General features: G+C 53.2%; 1 protein-coding gene across 3 annotated transcripts in view; it reads right to left on the bottom strand.

The window, feature by feature from the left end:
- Positions 1-10040: 10040 nt before the first annotated feature.
- The window catches only part of TMEM266 (transmembrane protein 266), a 148926-nt gene continuing 135158 nt past the window's right edge, over positions 10041-23808 (bottom strand). For 2 of the 3 annotated variants that reach the window (XM_008015767.3, XM_038010209.2), the window contains 3 exons: positions 22618-22807; positions 12992-13054; positions 10042-11509 (listed from right to left, as the gene is read on the bottom strand). In XM_008015767.3, the coding sequence (XP_008013958.2) occupies positions 10935-11509; positions 12992-13054; positions 22618-22807 (828 nt within the window). In that variant the 3' untranslated portion in view covers positions 10042-10934. Of the gene's footprint in view, positions 11510-12991; positions 13055-22617; positions 22808-23808 lie in introns of all 3 variants that reach the window. The other variant, XM_073012352.1, reaches the window with a different exon arrangement.

The following is a 23808-nucleotide window of genomic DNA, read 5'->3' as shown; positions in this document are numbered from 1 at the left end:
TGGCATTTCATTCTTCTTTTAATGAGAGGAGAGCAGTAGAATGATGCCTCTTTGCAAGTAATGTCTGTTAGAATCGAAGAATCCTAGAATCTCTGAACCCAGTGATCATCTGGTCAGACCCCTTGTTGTATAGATGGGGATACTGAAGCACAGAGAAGTGAAGAAGGTAAAGTGACTTGGCCAAGACCACATGGCTTGAATCACCTTTGGGAGAGTAATTCCTATGTCTTGTTTTTATCTTTGAGGCTCTTCCTAAGAGGGCTAACCTTGCTCAGGATTTTCTCCATTTACCCCTCATCCCTATTGGATGCTATAACTGGGGGGCATGAGAAATGGCAAAGGTGATGGCTGCAGAGGCACCCCCAGTAGAAGGTGTGCTGGCTCAGGGAGGGACATCCCAGGTGATGCCTTGGCATAGTTCCTTGACTCAGAGTTGAACTGGTTGGTCTTTTTCTCTCTGCCCCCTCCTGTCATGGCTGCACTGCCTCAGCCCCAAGCAGCTGTTCACTGGACTAGTATTTACAGCTCATCATCCTCATAGCATTAAGTATAATGCTTACTATATACCAGGCACTGTTCTAGCACTTTATACATATTAAACCCCTTCAGTTATCACAGCACCCTGTAAGTTAGATGCTATTATTATCCCTCTTTTACAGATGGGGAAGCTGAGGCTCAAAGAGGTCATATAACTTGCCTTAATTCGGACAGCTTATAAATGACAGTCAGGATTTGAAACCAGGCAGACTGGCTTCAGAGTGGTAACTTCACTAAGGACGTGATTCTCCCTCACCTCAGCTCAAGGGACAGTGCGACTGCACAGCACCCTCAGGTAAAGAGCACTAAGTACTTCGTGCTGGGTGAGAGGGGCACATTTAGGACCCTGGTTGAGGAAGGATGGGCGTTCTGGAATAGTCCCTCCAGTGGGATTTTATTCAACTCAAAAGTCCCTCTGAGTGCTTACTTAGAGCTTACCATAAAAAGGCAGCCATGTGAGGTGGAGGCAAGTTGTTAAAACTATTATACATGCAAGAGGGACATATATATAATGTGCCCTTTTAATCTGTTTTTTTTGGAAACCAAACAGTTCCTGTTGACTCTGCCCCTGTGTCCAGCCTTAGCACCCAGAGCAATAGCTCTAGAAATAGTATGGGGGAAAGGTGTTAGGGGTAGCTTTCTTTAATGCTTGCATATAGGTTTCCTGCCTTCCTCCCTAGTTTCTTTGATGTCTTTGGTTAACCTCACACAGCCTCTGGGAATTTGGTGGCCTGGTTATTTTGGCAGAACACAGAGTCCCTGGGAGGGCAGAAATAGGCCTGTTAGAAAGGCAGCCCTCTGAGGGCAGAGCCAAGCAGGTCCGTGAGCTGAAGCTAATGGCCTATTCACTTGCAGAAGGCCTGAGGCCTAGTAATGGCCCTGGGCCCAGCTTCTTAGTAGTTGAGACAGCATCAGCTTTCCCCCAGGTCCCACTCTCTCTCAGCAATTCTGTAGGGACATGTTCCCTGCTGGGTTCTCTGGCTCACCAGCTGTGCTGTTTGGGACTCTGAAGAAAATACCTAGAAGAGTGTGGTCTAGCCATTGCCCCAAAGTAGCTTGTGGTCTTGACAGAGAGGACAGTATCCTTCCAGACTCTGAGAGTACAGGCTGTTGGAGCCACAGCCCCCGCCCTGAAGGATTTTACAGCTACCAGGAAAGATGAGATGAGACATCAGTAAAAGCAGAAAGTAGGTCTCAGGATGGACAGCATATACAGAGAAGGCTCCTCAGGAGGCTGGCATGGCCATTCCTCAGCGGGCAGGGGCCGTTCAATTGGTGTATGGGAGCAGAAGTGGCAAATTATATCAGAGCTCAGGTGCATGAGACAGTGAGGGGCAGAAACACTGGGGTTGGGGAGGGGAATGAGGGTGGTAGGTAGTTGAAGCCAGGTTGGAGAGGACATTGACTCAGAGGCTGAGGAGCCCTTTTTCCTTAGAGATCAGTGGTTCTCCCCTTAAGGAACACTGCCATTTCCATTGGACCTGCGATGGTACTGTGAAAGTTACACCATACAGGACTTTTCCTGATTTGCAGGAAAAATTTATCAACAGCAGTTTCCCAGTCTTAAGTCTTTCTTGCATACTTCTCTGTAAACCTTTGGTAGCTACTACCCCTTTTCTTCTTAAGAATGTGAGCAGATTCCAAGGTGACTGGACAGTACCAAGTGGATCTGAACAAAGCAGCCGCTGACCCACCACGGCTTTTGTTTTTGTCTTGGGATATATCAGGGATTTTGTTGAATATTTAAAATACTTTCTGCTAGTTGGTAATTGTTCCTTGTTTGTTAGATATGTCAGTGTATTAAGAGTGTCCCATCAAAACTGTATGACTTCCTGTACCACCTGAACAAGTCTTAAGAGACACTGCTGGCAACAGGGAGCCATTTACAGTTTTTGAGGAAGGCCTATAACTTGGTGGTATATGCAGGACAGAGGGAGGGAGGAAAAGATGGAAGCCATTAGGGGCTGAATCCTCTGGCTTCAGATGGATTTGGCTGGGGATGGATTCCTGGAGATTGTGAAAATGGGTCCAGTGCTGTGGGCAAGGCTGGCATTGGGCAGGGCTCTTCTTCCCAGGATAGCAGTGGGAGCCCTGCTGCCTCCAGAGCCCGAGCATGTCTGCTGGGCTGGAAGGCTGGAAACCCCAGCCCTAGGTGCATTTTCTGCTCTGTTTCTGAAAGGGAGGGTCAGCTTGATTGCATTTCACGCTGTCTTTCACTAAGGGTTTTTGTTTGAGTTTACATAAAAGTGGACTGAAAAGGCTGGGAAACCCAGAGAATACCATTGATTGTAACAGATGGATTTGGTTAGCTGTTGCTGAGCTAAAGGAGGCTTGACTGATAACCTTGTGAAAAGTCCATGTAGGATGATACACTGCCACAATTTCTTATAGCTCTGGGGTTTTAAAAACATCTTTGTGGGGAGCAAATGAAGAAGAGTTGCTGATAATCCTTGGCTTATAAAGCACTTTCATGTATGTCACCCCATCAGTTGGGGAAAGAGTAGAAAACATTCAAGAACTCAGACTCTCAGGAGAGGAGGCAGTTTGCCCCAGGTCACAACACATGTGATAGAACTGGAACACAAACCAGAACTTTGGGCAAATACTACTTATTAAGAACTCCCTGCGTGTTGGGTACATTACATACTCTTCTAATACAACCACCTCTAAAGTGTGTATCATTACGCCTACCTTCTGGATGAAGAAATGAGCAGAGAGGTAATGACCAGAGGCAGTTGGTGAGATGTGGGACCCGAACTGGACTCCAGGTCTGGAAAACTTGGCCTGTCTACTAGACTGTGGTCCTCCCATTCTCTCCGGGACTATATCCTCTGGTTTGCATTGCTTCAAAACAGCAGGCTTGTCATTGGAAGCAAGGAACACCGATGGAATTACGGATTTTCTATGAAGTAGGCTGGCATTTACTTACTGTGGCATCAGGACTGGTGAGAGGGAGGCCCTGGGGTGGCTTTATCTGCGTGACCTTTGCCTTCTTCATCTCCTACAACTAACTGGACATGTGGTTAAAGACAGGGTGAGTGCTTTCTTTTTGTGTGCTCACCTCCAGCTGTGTTTCCTTCCCAGCGTGGGCTGTATAGGGGACATTTGGGTCTGGGACCTGGGGACCACTGGGTGGACTGGATTCTCATCCTGTTCCTGTTACTGCCCCAGAGGCACCCTGGTCACCTTCCCTCCTTTCAGGTTTCATTTTCATCATCTGTAAAATGGTGACATGAACTAGATGATCTTTCTAGATAACAAGCTTTAACCTATGAGTGTATTGGTGGGTGTCCTACAAGGTGAGTAGATGGAGACAGTGAATACTGTTTTTGAGGGCTTCTTATGCCCAGGATGCTGGGCCCTTTACATACATTGTTTCATTTACATCTTATAACCTTACAAGGTGTAGGTTTGACCTGGGGCAAACTACCTCCTTCCCTGAGAGTCTGATTTCTTGAATGTTTCCTACTCTTTCCCCCACTGATGGGGTGACATACATGAAAGTGCTTTATAAGCCAAGGATTATCAGCAACTCTTCTTCAGATGAGAAAACAGCTTAAAACACTTGCCCAAGGACTCATGGCTAGTAAATAGTGACCATAGGCCAGTCTGCTCCCAACCACGTGCCATATCCCGAGTGCCTCAATGGGAGTGCAGAGGATGGACCTAATCTAGCCTGACTGGGGTGGGCTGCAGTGCAGGGCAACAAGATATGACGACCTCACCAAGTTGAGAAGGAGCAGCAAAATCAACCAGATGAAGAAGTGCATTCCAGGCAGGCCAGCATGGACAAGGAACAGGAGTACCCAGGAACATGACACACTGAGCTGCTTTCTCTGGAAAATGCAAGGTCTAGACTCCAATGCCTGAGTCCCCTTCTAGCCGGACACTCTTCCATTCTGAACCACTCTTTGCTCAGGGAAGCAAGGGTCTTCGTACTGCAATCTGGATCCAGTCTGCTCATTGGCCTTTTGTAGTATTTAGCACAGTGCACGTCCCAGAACCCCCTACCCCTTCTTTAATCAGTGGAGGCAGAGGTGAGCATACCTAGTTATGAGGCCTAATTGATGTTGGGGAGGTTCCTAGAGTGCTTGGTGAAGGGTGACCCATAAATCTCAGACACTGAAGAATTCTGCCACATCCATCACAGTGTTTAATGTCCTGATTGATCTGCAGGGTAGTCAATTTCATTTGCTTGTTTCAGGATGAATAGGCAGCCTGCTTCCCTATGCTGCAGCCTGGGGCTCTGCATAAAATTATGCCAGCATTGTGTCCTGATAGCTTGCTATAAATTTTAGCAGCAAATGTTTCATCATTTTCCTTGGATAATTAACTATTCACCAGGAGAGAATACCAAACTTTTCAGCAGTGGAGTCAAAGATATTCAGAATAGTGATGAAGTCCTCACTTAGTTAATGTTAGGGAAATACAAGTTTTTGGCAAGTACTTCAGTAGTACTCCAGCAGTACTGACCAAAGGGAGAGGAAGGAAGATAAGGTGCCTCCTGTCTGGGGGATAACAGTGCTCTCTTACCTCATTCAGAGTGACTACAGGAATGGAACAAATGGGTATGTGCAAGCAGGGATGCACTCAGGAGCGGACAGTGGCTGGGCTGGCTGATGGGACTAGGGGCAGGGCTCACTGCCACCCTCTCACACCAGACTATCAGCAGCAGCAAGAGCGTCTCCTGGGCAGCCGACCTCACAAGTGCTGAGTGTGTGCTGCCAGTGAAACACCCCAGGCTTCTCATTAATAAGGATGCTTTCTGTTTGTGTTTCCCCTGAAACATTCTCAAAGGGTTTTCCCTTCTATTACATCATTAGCTATCCCAGCAGCTCTCAGGGTGGGAGAGAGAAGATCACTCCTGTTGTACACGGGGAGGAAGCAGGTCTAAGGATTTGCTTGGAGACTCATAGCAAACCAGAAACAGGGCTGGGCTGAGAATTCAGTCTCTGCCACATCCTGTGCATAGGTACAGCAGCACCTGAGGTGGGAGGCAGGGGTTGGGGAGTGGGATGAGCAGACCTCTCTCCAGCCCTGAGATGTCCATGGTTTGGCTGTTTCAGCCCCCAGAGTTGTTGGGGGTCCTTGTGAAGCAACTCCGCACAAGTGTTGAGTGGGGCACAGGGTACTGTCAGCTTGTTAGTAAGAGGGATTCATTGGGCCCAGATAACTTGTCAACAGCTCCAAGAGTGGGACCCCAACTCTGTCTTCTCTCTTTAGAGGTAACTGAATAGCACCAGGGAGGAATGTGGCGACAGCACCAAGGCGGGAGCCATGCTCTTTCGACTCTGGCTTCCGTCAAGAGCTGTCTCAGAGGGAGAAAGGAGCTCCTGAGTTGAATTTCAGGTGGATACCCACCATGCTAAAGAGAATTCCAGGCCACTAGCCTCTAGCCACACAGGTTCCCTCCCAACACTCCTGTCTGTGGGACTTGATCTGAAAAGCCACACTTTGGGTTGGGAACCTTGCCCAGGGCTGGCTGGAAAGGGGCCTGTTGTGCCACTCAGGGAAGGCCTTATGGCTGCCCCATCCTGGTTGGGATTTGGGCTGGGACTGCAGACTCTGGCCCAGCTCCCCTGTGGACCAGTCACCAATACTGCTGGTTCTGAGTCCTGATTTCTTATTTTGGCTTTCCTGGTGGCACCTGGTTTGATTCCGGGCAGTTCATCTCACATCTAGCATGGCATATAATCCAGCCAGACCTGGGTTTGAATCCTGCCACTACAGCTCACTAGTTAGCTATGTGCCCTTGGGCAAGCCCCTGAATGAATCCATGGCTGTCATTTTCTCCTCTGTAAAGCAGGGAAGATAGCGCCCACTTTCCAGGGCTGTGCTAAGGAGGGAAGCCCGTGAAGAGCACCTGTCACAACATGCAGACGTGGGAGTCATTTTTGTTACCACCCTCTTGTTCTAGCAGGAGACAGTGGCTTTTACCAGACCCTCCCTTCAGGGACAGCCCGATGGCTCCTCTGGGCCACCAAAGTGGGTTCTCTAAAAGGGTGGAGGAGAACAGGGAGCCATTTCCCAGAGCTGCAAACCTCCCAGGGAGTGCTCAGGCTCCATCTCCCCCAGCCCCCAGCTGCCCGCCAGCCATAACTGTAGGATATGGTGCCCAGGGGAGCCATGAAAGGTGAAGCTTTTATCTCCATCTCCTGCACTCCAGGCCCCCAGGCCCTACCCTAGGACTTGCTGTGGGATGGGCTGGAGGAAGGGCTCTTGAGTCTGCAGAAAGGACTGCCATGTTCCTGGCTCTGGCATCCTTCTCTATGCTCTTAGTGCCAGGCACAGCCATCCTGATGTCTCATGCTCAGACACCACAGACTGGACATGGTGGCATCTCCTCCAATGCTCAGCTCCCCCAAGTCCCATCAGTCAGGTGTCCCCAGCGTCTCCTCCACCACCGCCACCTTCATCCTGCCTGCCCATGTGCAGCCTTGTTCCCTCTCCTCTGGACACGGGCCCCTCCCTCTGGATGCTTCTCTACAACTACCAGAAGACTCTGTGGGAGCCCTTCCATAGTGCTTTATCTCTAGGGAGAACATCTGGGTCGGCCTGGCGTCCAAGGCCTCTGGCGAGCAGTCTCACCTGTCCTTTTCCAGGTTGCTCTCATGTGGTCTCTTCCCCCTCCTACCCATGCCATCCTCTTCCTGACATCAAACTTCTTCCTGTTCCCAAACCCTGTTCCTTGCCTAGCTCACTGCTGTTCCTCTGCACTGTTGTCCTGCTACCCTCCTCCTGACATTCCTTTTTTTTTTTCTCCTTTAAGTGGTTTAACAACTGACATCAAGTCAGGGAGACAATCAAAAATTCCTGGCTCCCATTCTCTGGAAGTGGGCCAGTTTTGTAGCTCAGTGTTGAAACTACCCCTAAAGACTGCTCTCCTCTTCAACGACAAACAGAAGAGCTGATTTGGTATACTTACTCTTTTAAAATCACCTTTAAATGTTTCCTCCACTGTGAGGCCTTCAGATGTCCCCAGGCAGGTAAGTAGCTTCCTCTATCTGTGTGTACTGTCTTAACGCTGTGACTGTTGTGGACTCTGGACTTGGGGACCCCCTGTTATCTCTGTCCCCAGCCTCTATCTGTGAGGCAGTTCAAACACAACATGAAGGCTGAACAACAAGTGCTCAGCAGGGTCTCACCTCACAGCAACCTGTAAATACCCCAAGAAATCCGCTTTTAAACATGGAGTTCTGGCCGGGCCCGGTGGCTCATGCCTGTAATCCCAACACTTTGGGAGACTGAAATGGGCAAATCATTTGAGCCCAGGAGTTCCAGACCAGACTAGGCAACTTGGCAAGACCCCATTTCTACAAAAAACACAAAATTTAGCCAGGCATGGTGACGTGCGCCTGTAGGCCTAGCTACTTGGGAGGCTGAGATGGGAGGATCATCTGAGCCTGGGAGGTTGAGGATGCATGAGCCATGATTATGCCACTGCATCGTAGCCTGGGCAACAGAGCAAGACCCTGTCAAAAAAAAAAAAAAAAAAAAAGGCTGGGCACGGTGGCTCACACTTGTAATCCCAGCATTTTGGGAGGCCAAGGCGGACAGATCACCTGAGGTCAGGGGTTCAAGACCAGCCTGGCCAACATGGTGAAACTCCATCTCTACTAAAAATAGAAAAATTAGATGGCCATGGTGGCGCGCTCCTATAATCCCAGCTACTTGGGAGGCTGAGGCAGGAGAATCACTTGAACCTGGGAGGTGGAGGTTACAGTGAGCTGAGATCACACCACTGCACTCCAGCCTGGGCAACAGAGTGAGACCTTGTCTCAAAAAAAGAAAAAAAAGTGGAGTGCCTATAAAACAAAACACAACAAACAAACAAAAAAAACAGTGGAGCTCTCTAGAGACCCATTTCCTAGAGGACAAACTGAAGAGAACAGCCATCACTTGCCTAGCATCTTCCCCATGGCATCCCTCCCCATCCTGTGGTTCTTCCCTGGAGTAGGAGTCCTCAGCAGACGTTAGTGCTGGCAGCCGGGCTTGCAGCTCCCCCTGGCATGGGGCCAGGTTCATGTGCCTGTGAGGTAGCAGCACTAGCCCCAGAGCTGGGACGATGGAGCTCTGCAGAAAGCTAGTCACAGCACAGCAAGGTGAGCCTGGAGGAGGAGGGTGGCCATTTCTAGTCCAGTCGGTGGAGATCACCAGTTACCGAGCCCACTGGCTTCTGCCCTACAGCTTACAAACCAAGTAATACCCTCCATTCCATCAAGTGGCAAAAGCCAAGTGACTGCTTTGCTTCCCAAAGCTCTAAACCTGGAAACCCTAGGGCCTGGCATGGTGCCAGCAGATTTGGGCCTGTTGCAGGGCCTGTCATTAGAGTTCAACCTCAGAAAGTTTCTTCAATCTCTCTGAGCCTCAGGTTCTTCAACTGTAAAATGGGGTTAGTGATGCCTGCCTCATAGCATCACTGGAAGGGTTAAAGGAGCCCATGTGGTTAGGGACGTTGGCCCAGTGCCCAGTGATGGACGCTATGACAATGCTGCTGGTGATGCCTCAGGACAGCTACTCTTGCCCTTTGCAAAAGTTTCCCCTTGGTAGGTCTTCTCATTACACCCCAAGAGTGACTCAGTTGGATGTTGCCACCTTTAGCACTTTTTTTGACAACTGTTCATCACCCCATGAATCAGGAGGGTGCTCTTTGCCAGCACGTGGTAGTTTCCTTCCCTTTCTTCCAATTCGGCCATCCTTCCCAAGTGGCTCCATGCCCAGGCCTGCGGGGTTCTAATGGGGCTTAGGCCCACTCATTGCTCTTGAGGACCAGCCTGGGAGGCAGGAAAGGAAGCAGGTGCTGACCAAGCCAGGGGCGTGGTGCACTGTCAGGTGAGTCCAGGGGGGTCACAGGAGCTCCCAAGGACACCCAGCCTAGTGGTGAGGGCAGGCAGGACACATGGTGAGAATAACCCAGACCAAGGTAGAGGGGAGAAAGAACAGGCTAGACAAAGGCATAGGAGGACAGCCAGAGGGGCAAGCCAGCTCACGAAGGGGCTGAGTCACACTCAACGTTCTCTCAAGGCAGTGGGAGCCCTTTAAAAAATTATGTCTTACTCGCCGGGTGTGGTGGCTCACACCTGTAATCCCAGCACTTTGCGAGGCCGAAGCAGGTGGATCACGAGGTCAGGAGATCGAGAGCATCCTGGCTAACACAGTGAAACCCTGTCTCTACTACAAATACAAAAAATTAGCCAGGTGTGGTGGCAGGTGCCTGTAGTCCCAGCTACTCGGGGGGGCTGAGGCAGAAGAATGGTGTGAACCCGGAAGGCGGAGCTTGCAGTGAGCCGAGATCGTGCCACTGCATTGCAGCCTGGGCAAGAGCGAGACTCCACCTCAAGAAATTAAAAAAAAAAATTATGTCTTTCTACTCCCCTCCCCCGCCATATAAAAGAAAACATGATGGTCATACACACAAAACCCCTTGGAGGCTTTTAAGCAGGGGCGCTGAGGCTTAGCTGCCTGGGAAGATGCACTGGGAAGGGTGAAACCAGAGGCTGTGCAAAGAGGAGGCGGCTGCAGTCCAGTCCGGCAAGGGGCCTGGGTCTCAGCAAGGCCGTGATGGGGGCCAGGGACAAGCAATTTGGAGGGTGGAATGACCAGGATTCACGACTGTGCACGGGACGAGGAGGAAGTCTGGGATGCCATACGCATCTCTAACTGGATGGATGGTGGTACCCTGGCTGGAAACCACTCTGGACGCTTCACCTGGGTTAGCAACCAAAGGAAAACCTCCACCAACTGGGACTCTCAGTGCAGCTGGTTTTTATTATTAAAGCCAAGGTTGGAAAATGATTGTCCCCCTGCCCCCTAGGACCCTCCCACCCACCTCTAGATTGATCCCTTTATATCCTGTGAAGGTGAAAACTAGATTTGTCTTGAAGAGACGCAGAAACGCTCATGCTGGAATGAGAAAATGAGGACAAATGACATAGGCTCAGATGGTGGTCTCCGTGTGATTGTGTTGGACTCCACCCAGGATTCCTGGGAAAGACGGCTTAGGGGTGGGGCTGGACAGCCCCTGCTCACAGTGCTGTTCCCTAGAGTCCAGGGTGGGCGTCAGGAACGAAGGCAACGGAAGAGGCTGAGCTGGCCCCCCGCACTCTACCCTGCTGAAGCTGGGCCACAGGCTGGTTTTTGTAAAAATGGTTAAAAAGAAAACCCAGCCACGAGCACCACCCTCCCCTGAGCAGGGTGAGAAGAGGCGCCAGCTCTGGGCTTTGAGGTCTGAAGCTTGTGGCCTCCTGGCCTGGCGTCGCCTCCCTGGAGGCAGGCAGCACCCTGAGGGAGGCCAGGTGGGCTCCTAGGCCCCGCATGTGGCCCTTGGCAGCCTCCAGGGTCCCAGGAGAGCTTTGAGATGGCTGTCTCCCCTCCTCCCACCCAGCCCATGGCAGGCTCTAGGCCTCAGGGACCCTGTGCAACTTTTGCTCTTTGGATTCCAAAGATCTGAACTTGTCCTCCAGCACGGGAACAGTGGGCTGGAAGTGGATGACAGGCCTGATCTGAAAGACAGTGAAGCCCTCCTGGTTCTTCTGGTTGAACAGACTTACCCTGTGTTCCAGCTCGGGGCTGGTTTGGGCCGAGCCTGCTGGGCTGGGCCGGGAGAGGGGGGCTGGGTCCAAGGCCCTCTGGGATGGGCAGGGGTCCTCTGACAGGGAGGACAGCAGGTCCTGAACTGTGGCCTCCTCCACCTGCTGCTGGGGTGGCAGCGGCAGGGGAGAGGGGCCCGGTTCAGAGGATGGCTCCTCGCGGGCGGTGCTGCAGTCTGTGGAAGAGCCCAGCGTCTGGTTGCTGTCACTCTGGGCCCGGGTGACCGAGCTGCGGGAGGCACTCTCCGAGGTGGCGCCGGTGCCATTACCGCCAAGCTTGAGGGGCATGTCCAGAGAGAAGAGGTCCGAGGAGATGTTGGGCTGGTGGATGTCTATTGCGGCCGTGGTGACCATGCACACAGCTGCATCTGGGACACCGCTGTCTGCAAGGAAGGAGGGGATCTCGGTCACACTTCAACCTCTGCCACACCTGGGGGCCCTGAAGAGGGCAGGTGTGAGCCGGGCGGTGGGCAGTGAGTGTGGCTAGGCTGTAGGGCACCATGCCTTTGTGGAGGGAGGCCTTGGTAGAACTCCCTCCCAGTTCTCCAACATCACTGCCCTGCTTTGAGGGGGATTATGCCTCCCCATCTTGTTAAACTCAAGTGTAGGCATGTGACATGCTTTGGCCCATCACCCATGAGAAGTGACCTCTGGCACTTCTGGGCAGAAGCTTTATGAGCCGGTGCTTTACCCTGGCAAATGTTCTAGAATATATGGTGACTGTTCTGTCAACTGGGTGCTGAAGTAACGGTGATGACCTGGGAGCAGAGCCCCCAGCCAACCTGCAGTGGGCTTTTGTGCCTTTATTTAAACCATCGAGATGCAGGGTTATTTGCCACAGCTGCCTAACCTAGCCCATCCTAACTCAGGAAGCATGGTGTGCCAGGGCAGGGAACTTGGGTTCCATGGTCTGAGGAATGACTCCGTTTCAGATGGGCTGGCAGGGGTGGGGGCTGCGGAATGGGATGATCAGAGCCTGCTTAGCGTGCATCACAGGGTCACAGGACGCTCAGAGCTCTTTGCTCTAGGTGAGAGTACCACGGGGCTGACCTACAGAGGGTGCAGGGTGGGGAGGTTTCTCCCCAAAGTTGTGGAGGACTGGGAGAGAGGTCTGGGCTGGAGACGGTGGTCTTTGAAACCAGCATATTGGATGAGGCTTTGAGGGAGGAGAGAAGAGGGATGAGGCCTTAGGGAGGCTAAATTGTGGAAAACCAAAAATTCAAATGCATTATTCACATGGCCCAACATAATATTCTAGCCTTACAATGGAGCATACAAGGTTTTGAGGGCTGTGAAATTCAAACTCAAGAACTGCATGTGGAACCCTGAACTGGAAAGGGGGCTATGGAGAAACAGACACCAAAGGCCTCAGCATTATTTTAAAATTCAATCTTTCCCATAAGTGAAAACCACTGGGCTTCCCTGAGGTTTTTTTCAAGTGCAAGAACATCCAGCAGGGATGTACCCGAGGCCTGCTGCTTCTCACACTCTGGGGTGCTGTGGCACCTCCGCCTCCACTGTGCCCACCTTGACAGGTGTGGAGGTGGGGGGCACTGAGGTCACTTGTAGTTCTGGATTCTAACCCCCTTCCCATTTCAGGGTTCCACATGCAGTTCTTATGGGTGATCACAGAGCACCCCTATCCTGGCACCTGCAGGCTCAGCCCCTGGGCACCCCCAGCGCCAGTGCTGGACTTTGCTGGAAGCTGAAGCTCTGATATTTTAACCTTGAGCACTGCCTGCAATTATGGTTCACAGGCACCCGGTGATGGGCACGCTCTGGAGCCAGGCCGAGTTGTCTCTGCCCTCGGGTTTAGGGGTTGCTGGGGTTCTGGCACATGTAGAACAGCCCCAACCCAGACTTACCACTGCTGGGCCCATTGTAATACTGACTGATGTAGCTGTTCATGTCGTCCTTCACCATGGCTTCTACAGAGGTGGGGACAGAGAAGGGTGAGTGCATCAAGTTCATTCTCTTCCCCTTACACTCTTGTTCCCACCCCCACGGCCATAACAGAAGGCTTCTGTCTCACAGAAGCCCTTGGTGTGTGTGATGGGAGCTGCCTCCTGGTTCTCCATGGGGACTGCCTGTCTCACCTGCCCCAGGGGCTGGACTGCACTGGGTGCTGGGGGACCCAGGTTCTGATGAAGCACCTGCCTTAGTACTGACCTGGACAGACCCCTTCCCCTCTGTCCCATTTCCCCATCTCTGAGATAAGGGGTGTGGAAATAACTTCTCAGGGCTTTTCCTTGTCTGGATGGCCTGAGCCTTCATTGCCTGAACTTCTCAAGGGCACCGGAAACACTGCCCTCGGTAGAGAAGCCTTGAAATCCCATCTGCAGGAATACACGGCCAGCCACAGGGCTGATTTGCCATCCAGACAGCCCCCCGGGGCTCGATCCACCTGACGGCTCCAGCCTTCCCTGCAGTACAGGAACAGACCTGGGGAGGTGGGGTGCTGGGGATCTCCACCACCTGCACTGTTCCTGCATACAGTAGGTACTCAGTACATAATTACTGAGCAAATTACAGAAGGGGAGGTGAAAAGCTGTCCATGTCAAGGGGGATGGGAATAGGGTCTTAAATATTGACCAGCCTGGGCAACATAGGGAGACCCCATCTCTACAAAAAAATTTTAAACATTAGCTGGGCATGGTGTTGCACACCTGTGGTCCCAACTACTAGGGAGGCTGAGGTGGGAGGGTTGGCTGAGGCTGCAGTGAGCTGTGATCACACCACTGCACTCCAGTCTGGGTGACAAAGTGAGACCCTGTCTTCAAATAAATAAGGAATCTTGGTTCACCTCCTGAGAGAAGCAGGGAGGGAATGAGAGGAGAGTTGAGATTTTCAGAGTGGCCTGAGAGTGGGAGGAAAGCCAAGTGCTCAGAGACCCCAAAAGCCATCCTAAGAGCTAGGCCTTGTTCCAAGGGCAGCAAGGCAGTGAGGGGCCACAGGAAGGTCTGAACTTGGTCAGGTGTGATTGGGAGAGGCCACCCCCAAAGTTGTGGCAGGAAGACCAGAGACTGCAATGCCCAGGGTGGGGTCAGGCACCAGAAAGCCCTCAGCACGGGAGGGCTGAGGGCTGTCCTCTCTCTCCTGTGGAAGTCTGGAAGTGCTCCAGGGCTGCCCCCCCAGGAGCTTCTCTGAGGAATGGCATCAGCAGACCCCCTGGGTTCTGAGAGCCCTTCCCAGGCACACCTGTGAGCTGCAGAAGCCAGTGTGCCCTGACCCTGGGAGGCTGGAGGCAGCACAGCAGGGCCTGGCTCTTAAAAGCTTTTCTGGCCTCTTTTGATCTTTAAATGCCTGCAGTCAGAGGTATGTTTTGCACTAATGCTGGGGTTGAGGGAGGGAGGGCCCCGGGCTGGCTCCAGGCCCTGATCCTCATCAGCCAGCTACACTTTTCTTGCAGCTGGGCATCCGTATGCTGTGTGTACTGCCAATGCTGTCTAGACTGGCTGCCACCCTGGGAAGCCAGGGGTAACTGATCCCTGCAAGCTGGAGGCTCAGGACCTCCAGGCCCTATGGGCCAGGTTGGGGGATCTGGTCAATCTTGGTTTTATCCTGAGACCACACCTGCAGGGACTCCAGAGGGCCATGTGATGTGAGTAGGACAATGAGCTCAGCTGAAGTATCCACAGACCAGCGAAACTTTAACCCAAGAGCCACTTGCAGGAGGAGGCCAGGGTAAATGAGAAAATCCCAGATGCTGAGTTCTTGTCCTTGTGCTGCCACTGGCCTGCCATGGGGGCTCAAGCAGGTCCCATCCCCTCTCTGGGCCTTTCTTCATCTGTACCCCGATGGCACCGGTGAGGCTCCTTCAGATTGTGATGGGGCCAGGCAGATGGTTCTGAAGTTCCAAGAGGTGACAGAATCACAGCGGAGTGTGAAGGGACTAGAGGCACCTTGGCCAGTCCCCAGTGCAGGAGTCCCCTGGATGCCAGCCTGAGAGGGCTGTCTGCACCGCAGCCTGCACACCTCTAGGAAGGGCGTGCCTGCCTCTTTGTGGAGCAGCTCTGGTCACCAGCTCCTGGGCAGCTTCTCATTCATCTGTGCTCAGTGGAGTCACAGTGAGCCCACCCTTTGCCATGTATTGAGCCCAGGAGTCCCTGCCTGCGGGGAGCACAGTCAGGGCCTCCCAGGACGTCAACTCCTGGTCAAACGGCCCATTAGCATTTAATCAGGAAGTGCCTACTATGTGTGAGGCTTACAGGTCCTGGTCCTGCCTTCCACACAGGTACCAAGGACAAGCCTATTTCTACTCACAGTCTCTATGACAGTCCTTCCACCACCTAAAAAGCCCCTCACATCCCTCCTGGGAAGTCTCCTTTCCTTGGAAAGGCCCTGTGCATTCTCTACCCCTCCCTGGTTTCCCAGCCTTTCCACCCTGAAGGCTTCACTATGGACTCCAGCTATGACCAGAATGGGAGGAGGGACGGAGGGAGGGACTAGTGTTTACTCTCAAAGCTCCAGACCTAGGGGTCCACACTTCACACACTGATCTCCCTGCCCCTGTGCTGCAAGGCCGTGATTACTGCATAGCCTGTGCCAAGTGCACCAAGATCCGATGTGATCACACTGCCCTAATGCACCCTCACATCCTCCGGCGCGTTCAGAAACCGCCCTCCTCTGCCAACTCATGTGGAGCTTGTGGCCAGCATGGACGCCCAGGTCTTGTCTGCAGGAGCTGAGGCCAGGCCAGGCCTTTCCCACCCGGTACTCCTGTAACCCCCAAGGAGGGCTCATCACTCTGGGCAAATGTCAGCTTGCTGGGCTCAGCCCAGAGGCTCAGCTTGCTGGAGACATCCTGAGTCCTGGCTCAGCCCACCAAGGTATTAGATCGTTCTGCTTTCTCTGTGTTGTCTACATAATTGAGGAGGCTCACATCTTCATGCAAGCTGTTGATAAAAATAACCTAAGCCAGGTGACCTTCAGCCCAGACATCCCTCCTGAGCTTCGGACTGGTCTGGCCGACCGTCCCTGGACAACTCCTGGCTGGCCTCCCGCTGCCTCTGACTCAACATGTCCAAAATAGAACTCGGTTTATCCATCCTCCTCCATGGCATCCATCTTGGTGACTGGTTCCTGGCACTTTTTAGTGCCTCTCTCTTACTAACAACTTGATTTCCACCAAGTCTGTGACCAGTTGAGGGAACCCTGGCCCTGTGACCAGTCTTAGATCGGACTTCACAGACACTGTTGGCCTCACACGGGGCTGCCCACCTTCCATCTAAGAATAAGCCTCTGCCCCCAGGGGTTTGCTTTGATTCAGCCCTGAGGAGCCCTAAAGACGTGCAGGGAGAACCCACAGGACCGTGTTGTGCAGCCCTTGGAGGGGCAGGAAAGAATGGGCACAAACACAGGCTTCAGAACAAAACAGACACAGGGCCAACCCAGCTCTGCAGGGCACGTGCTGTGTGGCCTTAGGTAGATCCCTTAGCCACTCTGAGCTTCAGCTTCTTCACCCATAAAATGGGGATAGCAAATGCCTACCCTGCTGGTGAACTGGTAAGAGTCACTGAGATCATGAATGTTTAACCCAGGGCCATCCCTTGCCTCCCTGAACCCCTGGCTCCAAAGTCTCAGTGCTTTCTGTGGCAGCTGCTCTCTGCTGCCCGGCGCCTTTCTTCCCAGGGTGTGAGCACTTTGCAAACCCAACCTGACTAATCCTCCTAAAGCCCGTCAAGTGCAGTGGTGCCAATGCTCATTATGTATGTTTTACCCCTTGGGTGGAGCCCCCGACCTGCCCAGCCAGGAGGCAGAGGTGGAGAGAAAGGGTGGTGAGTCAGCTGGGCCAGGCTTCCTGGAGGTGGTGGGGACTGGCCAGGCTGCGTGGACTCTGGTGTGGCAGAGGGGCATGAGGCGCCAACCACATGCCCTGTGCAGAGCCAGGCCCCAAAGCCCAAGACAAGGCCCCGATTCCTGGTTTGGGCTCCTGCTCCCAAACTCCAACTTGCTCTTCCATGGCTTGGCAGCCCTCACCAAGGGAGGGCACAAATATTCACTGAACTCCTACTGTATACGAGGGATGAGAGCTGCACATATGACTAAATGCTCAACCCTTCTCCGTGAAGAACTTCTGCACCTGTTTCATTTTTGAAACACTAAGACTGAGACAGGACCAGCTACATAATTTCTAGGTCCCTTGTTTAAAAAGTATTAAGAATTTCAAGAGGGTAACAGCAGAGCAGTGAACCAAAGTTAGGGCCCTGTGTGACCACACAAGTCATGCGTCCATGAAGCCAGCCCTGATCACAGAAGTAACTTGTTCAAAGCCAAACTGAAATTCAAACCCAGACCTGAGTCCTAAACCCATGTCCCTCTGGTTGCTTCAAGTGCTACTTTGTGTGAGGCTCTTTCAGATCTAGTCCTCCAGCCCTGGGGTTCCTGGGGTCCCCGATGTCCCCGTCAGGCCCACACATTTGGAGGCCAGTGGAGAGTCTTGCCTTCATGATCACCCAGGCCCGCTCCTCTCCAAGGACAAGCACTGGTGCCAGCTCAGCTCCCTCCCCTGGGGCTGCCTGGCGGAGGGCAGGCACAGAGCCGGCTGGCCGCATGCACCCCTGCAGCAGTGTCTCTGGATGCTGCAACAGCATAGGGGACGTGAAGGTTCCCTGTGATATATGGTGAAATCCGTGGCACTCCCACCAGGGGCTGTAATTCATAAGTTATGGGCGAGCTTCAAGACTAATAAATTTGGGAGAGAAGTATTAATGACTACACAGGGGCACTGTGAACTTGGCAGGCCCCAAAGCCTGGAACTCTGCAGCCTAGGTTTTAAAAATGATTTGTGCTAGAGCAAGTCTAAACAGAAGCTGCTTGGCGTTGTCTGACTGTGACTTGCTGGCAACTGTTGAGACTGTGGAGCCGCTTCCTCCTCACGGCTGGGGCTGGCACCCCGCCCTCCTGGGCTGCCCTCCCCCACCCTGCAAAACACAGGGCCCTCCCGAGGCTCTGTGACTCACGGCTCATGTCTGTAGGTTAATCCCTGGATTGTCTGTGTCCTGTGCATGAGGTGGGCCTCAGAGCCTTGCTGGCCTGAAGGTCACAGTTAGTTAGCAACAAGCACTGCCCTTACTTCATCTCCAGAGTGGCCTACAGTGCTCTCAGCTTGTCCAGCCATAATTTCTAATGTCATGAAAATCCCTCCCTGGACACAGTTCCTGGTCAACGAGAGATCAGCTGGGGGATGCCCTGTGTCCCTGGACCATGCGAGGCTGTGAATCACGCGTGTCCCTCGCCAGCCCCATGTTCTGCCCTCTGCCTTGGAGGCACTGGCTTTGCTGTTGATGCTCTGGGGCTGGCTGTGAAACAATGTGCGGAGGGAGCTGCCTAGGCTGGGGCAGGCAGCATCCACAGAGCCGGGAGGTACCCAGGGGATGCCCCAGAAGCAGGGAAGAGTGGGCAGGGGGGACCCCAGGGCTGGATGGAGAGGCATCTGCACCTGCTCCTGGGGTGCATGTCTGGCACCTCTATGGGAGGCCTGGGCCTGCCCTATCCAGATATCCCCTACCCTAGTTTCCAGAAGGGTGAGCAGGGACACTGCAGACCCTGTGACATCCTGCTGGTGACACATAGCCAATCAGTTTCCCCAAGTGGCCTTCGACTCTGACCCGATTTCTCCCTTCTGCCCCTGCCTCCCTCCTCCTCCTCCTGGAAGTTGCCCACTATGGGGATTGCAGAGAGAGGAGGAGCAGGAGGGCCAGGCAGGACTGAAAGCCTCAGAGCACTCCTAGAATGTGCAGGAGTATTTTAAAGGCTGGTTTGTTTGTGGAACCTCCAAGTCCAGATCTTGGCTCCCCTGTGGGCTCAAATGTGGCATCTGGCATTCAGGCTCTTGTAGGTCATTGGCTGAGGGACAAGGGCTGTGCTGTTAGCTCTAAATCCAATGACCCTGATGAGAGAGACAGAGGAGGTGCCGCGGAGAGCAGCCATACCGGGAGTGCTGACACCTGCAGAAAGAACATCACGGGGCAGGCCCAAGCCCCAGGTGAGGTGCAGCCTCAAGACTGGCTGTGGGCAGAGCCAGGAGGCTGTAACAGAGGAAGATCCTGGAATGGGCTGTGAGATTGTAAATCTGCTCCTTTCATCCTTAGAAAGCCAGGCAAAGTGGGCAAAAGTTGTTCCCACCTTCCAGAAGAACTTTCAAAAAGAATAAGAAGGCAGATTCCACAAGCACCAGCCTTGGGGCTGAAAGCCAAGTGTGGGGTTTCTGGGGTGAACTACTGCTGACTGGCCTCAGCTCCTAGAGAAGACACAGGGCTTCACAGCAGGACAAGTGATGTCAGAGAGCCTTATTTTGTTCTCTGATCAGTTACCGGCTTGAAGATTACATTCAATGCAACAAACTATGGAGAAATGGCTGAGGCAGGCCCTGAAGTAAGTTTAGAGGGGAGACACACATAAACGCTTATGGCAGCGGAGCAGGATCCAGACCTTGGAGTCGGTGTAAGGTTGCCAGGGAAGGGTGTGGAGATCCGGGAGCTGACTCTAAGATGGGTTACAAGCATGAAGAGAAGTCTGGTAGGCAAGCTGGGCCATCCCGTGAACAGCATGCAGACACTCAGAGACCGCACAGAACATTTACAGAACTAAAAGTTCCATTCCTCTAGAGTGAAAAGCAAGCTGAGGAGGCAACCCGGGGCAAGATCATCAGGGGTCTTATGTGCCTGCCCCCTCTTAAGGGTTGAATGGGTACCGCCTCTTCATTCGTATGTTGAAGCCTTAACCCCAAGTACCTCAGGATGTAGTCTTGGAAAGAAAGCGGTTGCAGATGTTGTTAGTTCAGATGAGGTCCTTATATGACTGGGGCCCTTATAAAAAGGGGAAATCTAGATCCAGACATGCGCATAGGGAGGACGCCATGTGCAGATGAAGACAGAGCAGGGTGATGCTACTGTAAGCCACGGACGCCGAGGACTGCCAGCCGCCACCAGGAGCCACGGGGAGGCCTGGGACAGATTCTCACTCCCAGCCCCCGGAGGGAAGCAACCATGCCCAACCCTGATCTCAGGTTCCGGCCCCAGCACCGTGAGACAATACGTTGCTGGAGTTTGTGCTAGCCAGTCTGTGGCATTTTGTTATGGTCGTCCCAGCAAACTAATCCACCAGCCTAAGGGGCGTGGGCTTTTTCCTGAGGGACACAGGGAACCAGGAAAGGCGGAAGTCGGGGAGTGGTGTGAAAGATGTTTGGAACAATCACGGTATGGTGGGGTAGGGGGGACTGCAGAGGGGAGAGGAGACTGCAGAGAGAGGGCAGGGAGCTGGGCAAGGTCCAGACATAATAAAGGCTGAATGATGAAGATGAAGAAGGGGACTGTTTCAATTAATCAGGAATTGGCAATGGGTTGTGAATCAGGACCTACCAAGCCCTGGAGTAAAGGCAGGAATCAAACAAGCTACAGATGAACACTGATGACTACGAAGTTCTATGAAGTTCTGCACGAGGCTACAAAAAGCCTGTTGCCCAAGGCAGGGCTGCTGGGACACACGGCTCAGATGAGCTGTGTGGGGAGTACGTAAGGCTGGGTCAGCTATGAGCTCAGCCAAGTGGTCCCCACAAACTCAGGAGCCTTCTGGCTGCATCGTGGGGGTCCCGGGTCCAGAAAAAAAAGCAAGAGTGCCCCCCTCAACATTCTGCCTTGGGCTTGCAGCACCCCAGTAACTGCATTCAGTTGTGGATGTTACTCTGAGAGGGACCAAAACACTGGAGAGCTCTGGGAGGAGGCAGTACAGCAAGAACTTGGAGAGTGCGTCCCCTGAAGGTTGACTGTGGAAATGCAGGTGACGTCCCTGGAGAAGAAACAATCTCTAAACGGTCTCAGCTGGGATGGCACTGCCTGTGCGTGAAACCCATGGCCAGCAGGGAGGCAGGAGCAAGGGACCAGGCCTCAGTGCAGTCTGAGGAAGAATTTTCTTACAGGCAGAGCCGTGTGGAGGTGGGGTGGGTTCCCCAGGGAGATATGAAGCACTTATTCTTAGAGGAGGGCGAGCTGAGGCTGCATGGCTCATGGCAGGGAGTTATAGAGGGGATTCTCACATCAGCTGAAGGGGTGGACCCAGAAGTCCCCTCTAGCCCCCAAATCCTATGTTTCCAAGATCTGAAGATCTCTCAAAAGAGTGGCTGGACACAGTGGCTCATGCCTGTAAACCCAGCACTTTCAATGGCTGAGGCAGGAGGATCCACTTGAGGCCAAGAGTTTGAGACCAGCCTGGGCAACATAGCAAGACCCCATCTCTACAAAAATAAAATAAAACATTAGTTGCATGAGATGGTGTACACCTATGAACCCAGCTACTCAGGAGGCTGAGGTAGGAGGATCACTTGAGCCCAGGAGTCTGAGGTGGCAGTGAACTATTATGATACCACTGCACTCCAGGAGTGAGACCCTGTCTCAAAAAAAAAAAAAAAAAAAAAAAAAAAAAGCGACCATTCATTTCCCAAAGGCTGTTTGCAGTGTGTTGCAGTGCCTTACAACCCTTAGAGCTTTCTCACAGCCATCGGTTCCTCATAGGTCCTGTGAGGCAGATGAACTGAGTTAGGAGTCCATTTTACAGAAGGGAACGCTGAAGCCTCCAGTCACGGAGCTGGGGAGTGGCAGAGACTGGAGCTCAGGCCTCTTGCCTCCCGACCTGCTCAACTTGCCCGGCTGTCTCCTCACTGCCCTGGAGGGGACACGGCATGCCAAGGAAGAGTGGCTCCTGGATGAAGCTGGGGTTTTGGGTCCCGTAGCCCGAATTCACAGTCCAGCGCCACCATTTCCTGGCTTGGGTGGCCCCGTGCAATTCCCGAAACCTCTGAGCCTCGCAGCAGCCCTGTGAGGAAGCCTCAGTATTGCTCCTATTTGACAGCTAGCAAAACTGAGCCCCCAAGAGACTCCCATCACATAACTGGCTGATAGAAGAGTTGGGATTTGAATCTAGAAATAACTCCCTTCTATACAGGACCCTACCCTGGACTGTGGCCCGTGTTCCCATCTCCACTAACATCACTGTCCCATGAATTCTCACCGTCTGCAAGGCTCAGGCTCTGGGCTGCTGTGGCCCCGGGCCTGGACTTATTTGGTCCCCAGTAGGTGGCATTCCAGTAGGAAGCCCCAGACCTCTGTCTGAAAGCCTGGCTCTGCCACTTATTAGCGATATGCCTTTGGACGGCTTTCCTGGGTCTCAGTTTCTTAGCCATACAACAGGAAAGTCACACCTCCTCCTCTGGCTGCCGTGAGGACAGGGAAGACACCGCACACAACGCACGCCGGAGGCCACAGGCATGAAATGGGGACGAGTCATTTCTAGTTTGGGTCGGTGGCTGGACTACATACTCTCCTGGGCTCTGACAGGCAGTACCGAGGCTACGGACCTGAGGGTGTCCCCCAATCACGAGTTAAGGAGGGGCAAGGAACCCCACCCACTCTGCACACGGTCCCGGGGCGCGAGAGGCGGGCGAGGGGCACCCCCGGCCATGGCACTCTGGGGCCGGGTGGAGATGCAGGCTTACCTTGCGAGGGCTGCAGCTCCTCCACGACGCTCTCGGCCGCTGTCTCCTCGTCCCACGTGCCGGCCTCCACCACTTTGAAGCGGCTGCGCGGCTGGCTGAGCACGTGCGGGGCCTGGAGCGCCGCCTCGCGCTCCGCAGCCAGGTCCAGGTCCTGCTGCGCCAGGTGTGCGCGCAGCTGTCGGATCTCAAACTGAGGAGAGAAAAAGGCTGGGCTGGATCAGCTGGCGGGGGGCCTCCAGCCTGACCTCTGGGCGCTTGGCTCCCACATGGGGGCGGAGTGGGGAGGACTGGGCTGAGCCTCCTGCGGCTGGATGATTCCTTAGAAATCTCCCAGCATCGCGGTTCGCAAGAGCTTCTTAGGGTTGCGGAGCCTTTTCCAACCTGTGCGATCCTGTGTCTCAGGTGCCTTGCAGTCTGGCCCCCATCTCACGGATGCCCGGGTGAGGAAACACAACGTGTTTCCTTTGTGGAAAGGCCACTGGACGGGGAGTCAAGAGCCCTGGGTGCAAATTCAGTTCTAGCTCTCCGCACAGATGTGTGACCCCAAAGGGTGCTTGACAACATGAAAGCCTCATTCAGATGCCTTACACTGATGACTAAGGAAGAACCGGAAACCTCGGGACACCCAGGGCCCGTGTCCCCTCCTAGGGACCCCATCCTGGCGTCACTGCCCGCTGGTTTGAACACTGGCTCATTTTCTTCCAGCAACAACCACTTTCCTCCTCCACAAGGAGGCACCCAGGACCAGACTGGGTTCAGTCCAAGCCATGTGGCTTCCTGGCCCTGTGACCTGGAGCAAGTCCCATCACCTATCCAGCCTGTTTTCTTTTCTGTAAAATGGGGTTTTCACCTCTTTGAGGACTTGGGTTGCTTCCTCTTAAGGGCTTCCTCCCAGGTGGAGTGGCAGCCTGTTTGAATTTCCCGCATTGCACTTACCACCTTTTGATATTATTGTGTATTTAACGTTTTGTAAAAGCATTCATGAACAATAGGGTGGCCAGGCAGCAAGCTGGCCTTGTAAAAGCTGCACACATTTTAATTTTGTTTTACTTTCTGTTGGGGAAAGCTTCTTGGAAAGGCTTCCACATACCCCTTGGGTTTGTGGCTGAGATGGCTGTTCACACGCCAGGGTCTTCCTGGGACATCAGGGCCAACGCGAAGTTTGGGTCAGACATTGCAGGTCCGGGCCGC

The sequence above is a fragment of the Chlorocebus sabaeus genome, chromosome 26, assembly GCF_047675955.1.
Source record: "Chlorocebus sabaeus isolate Y175 chromosome 26, mChlSab1.0.hap1, whole genome shotgun sequence".
Taxonomy (NCBI): domain Eukaryota; kingdom Metazoa; phylum Chordata; class Mammalia; order Primates; family Cercopithecidae; genus Chlorocebus; species Chlorocebus sabaeus.
This window is presented reverse-complemented; position numbering and strand designations above follow the sequence as displayed.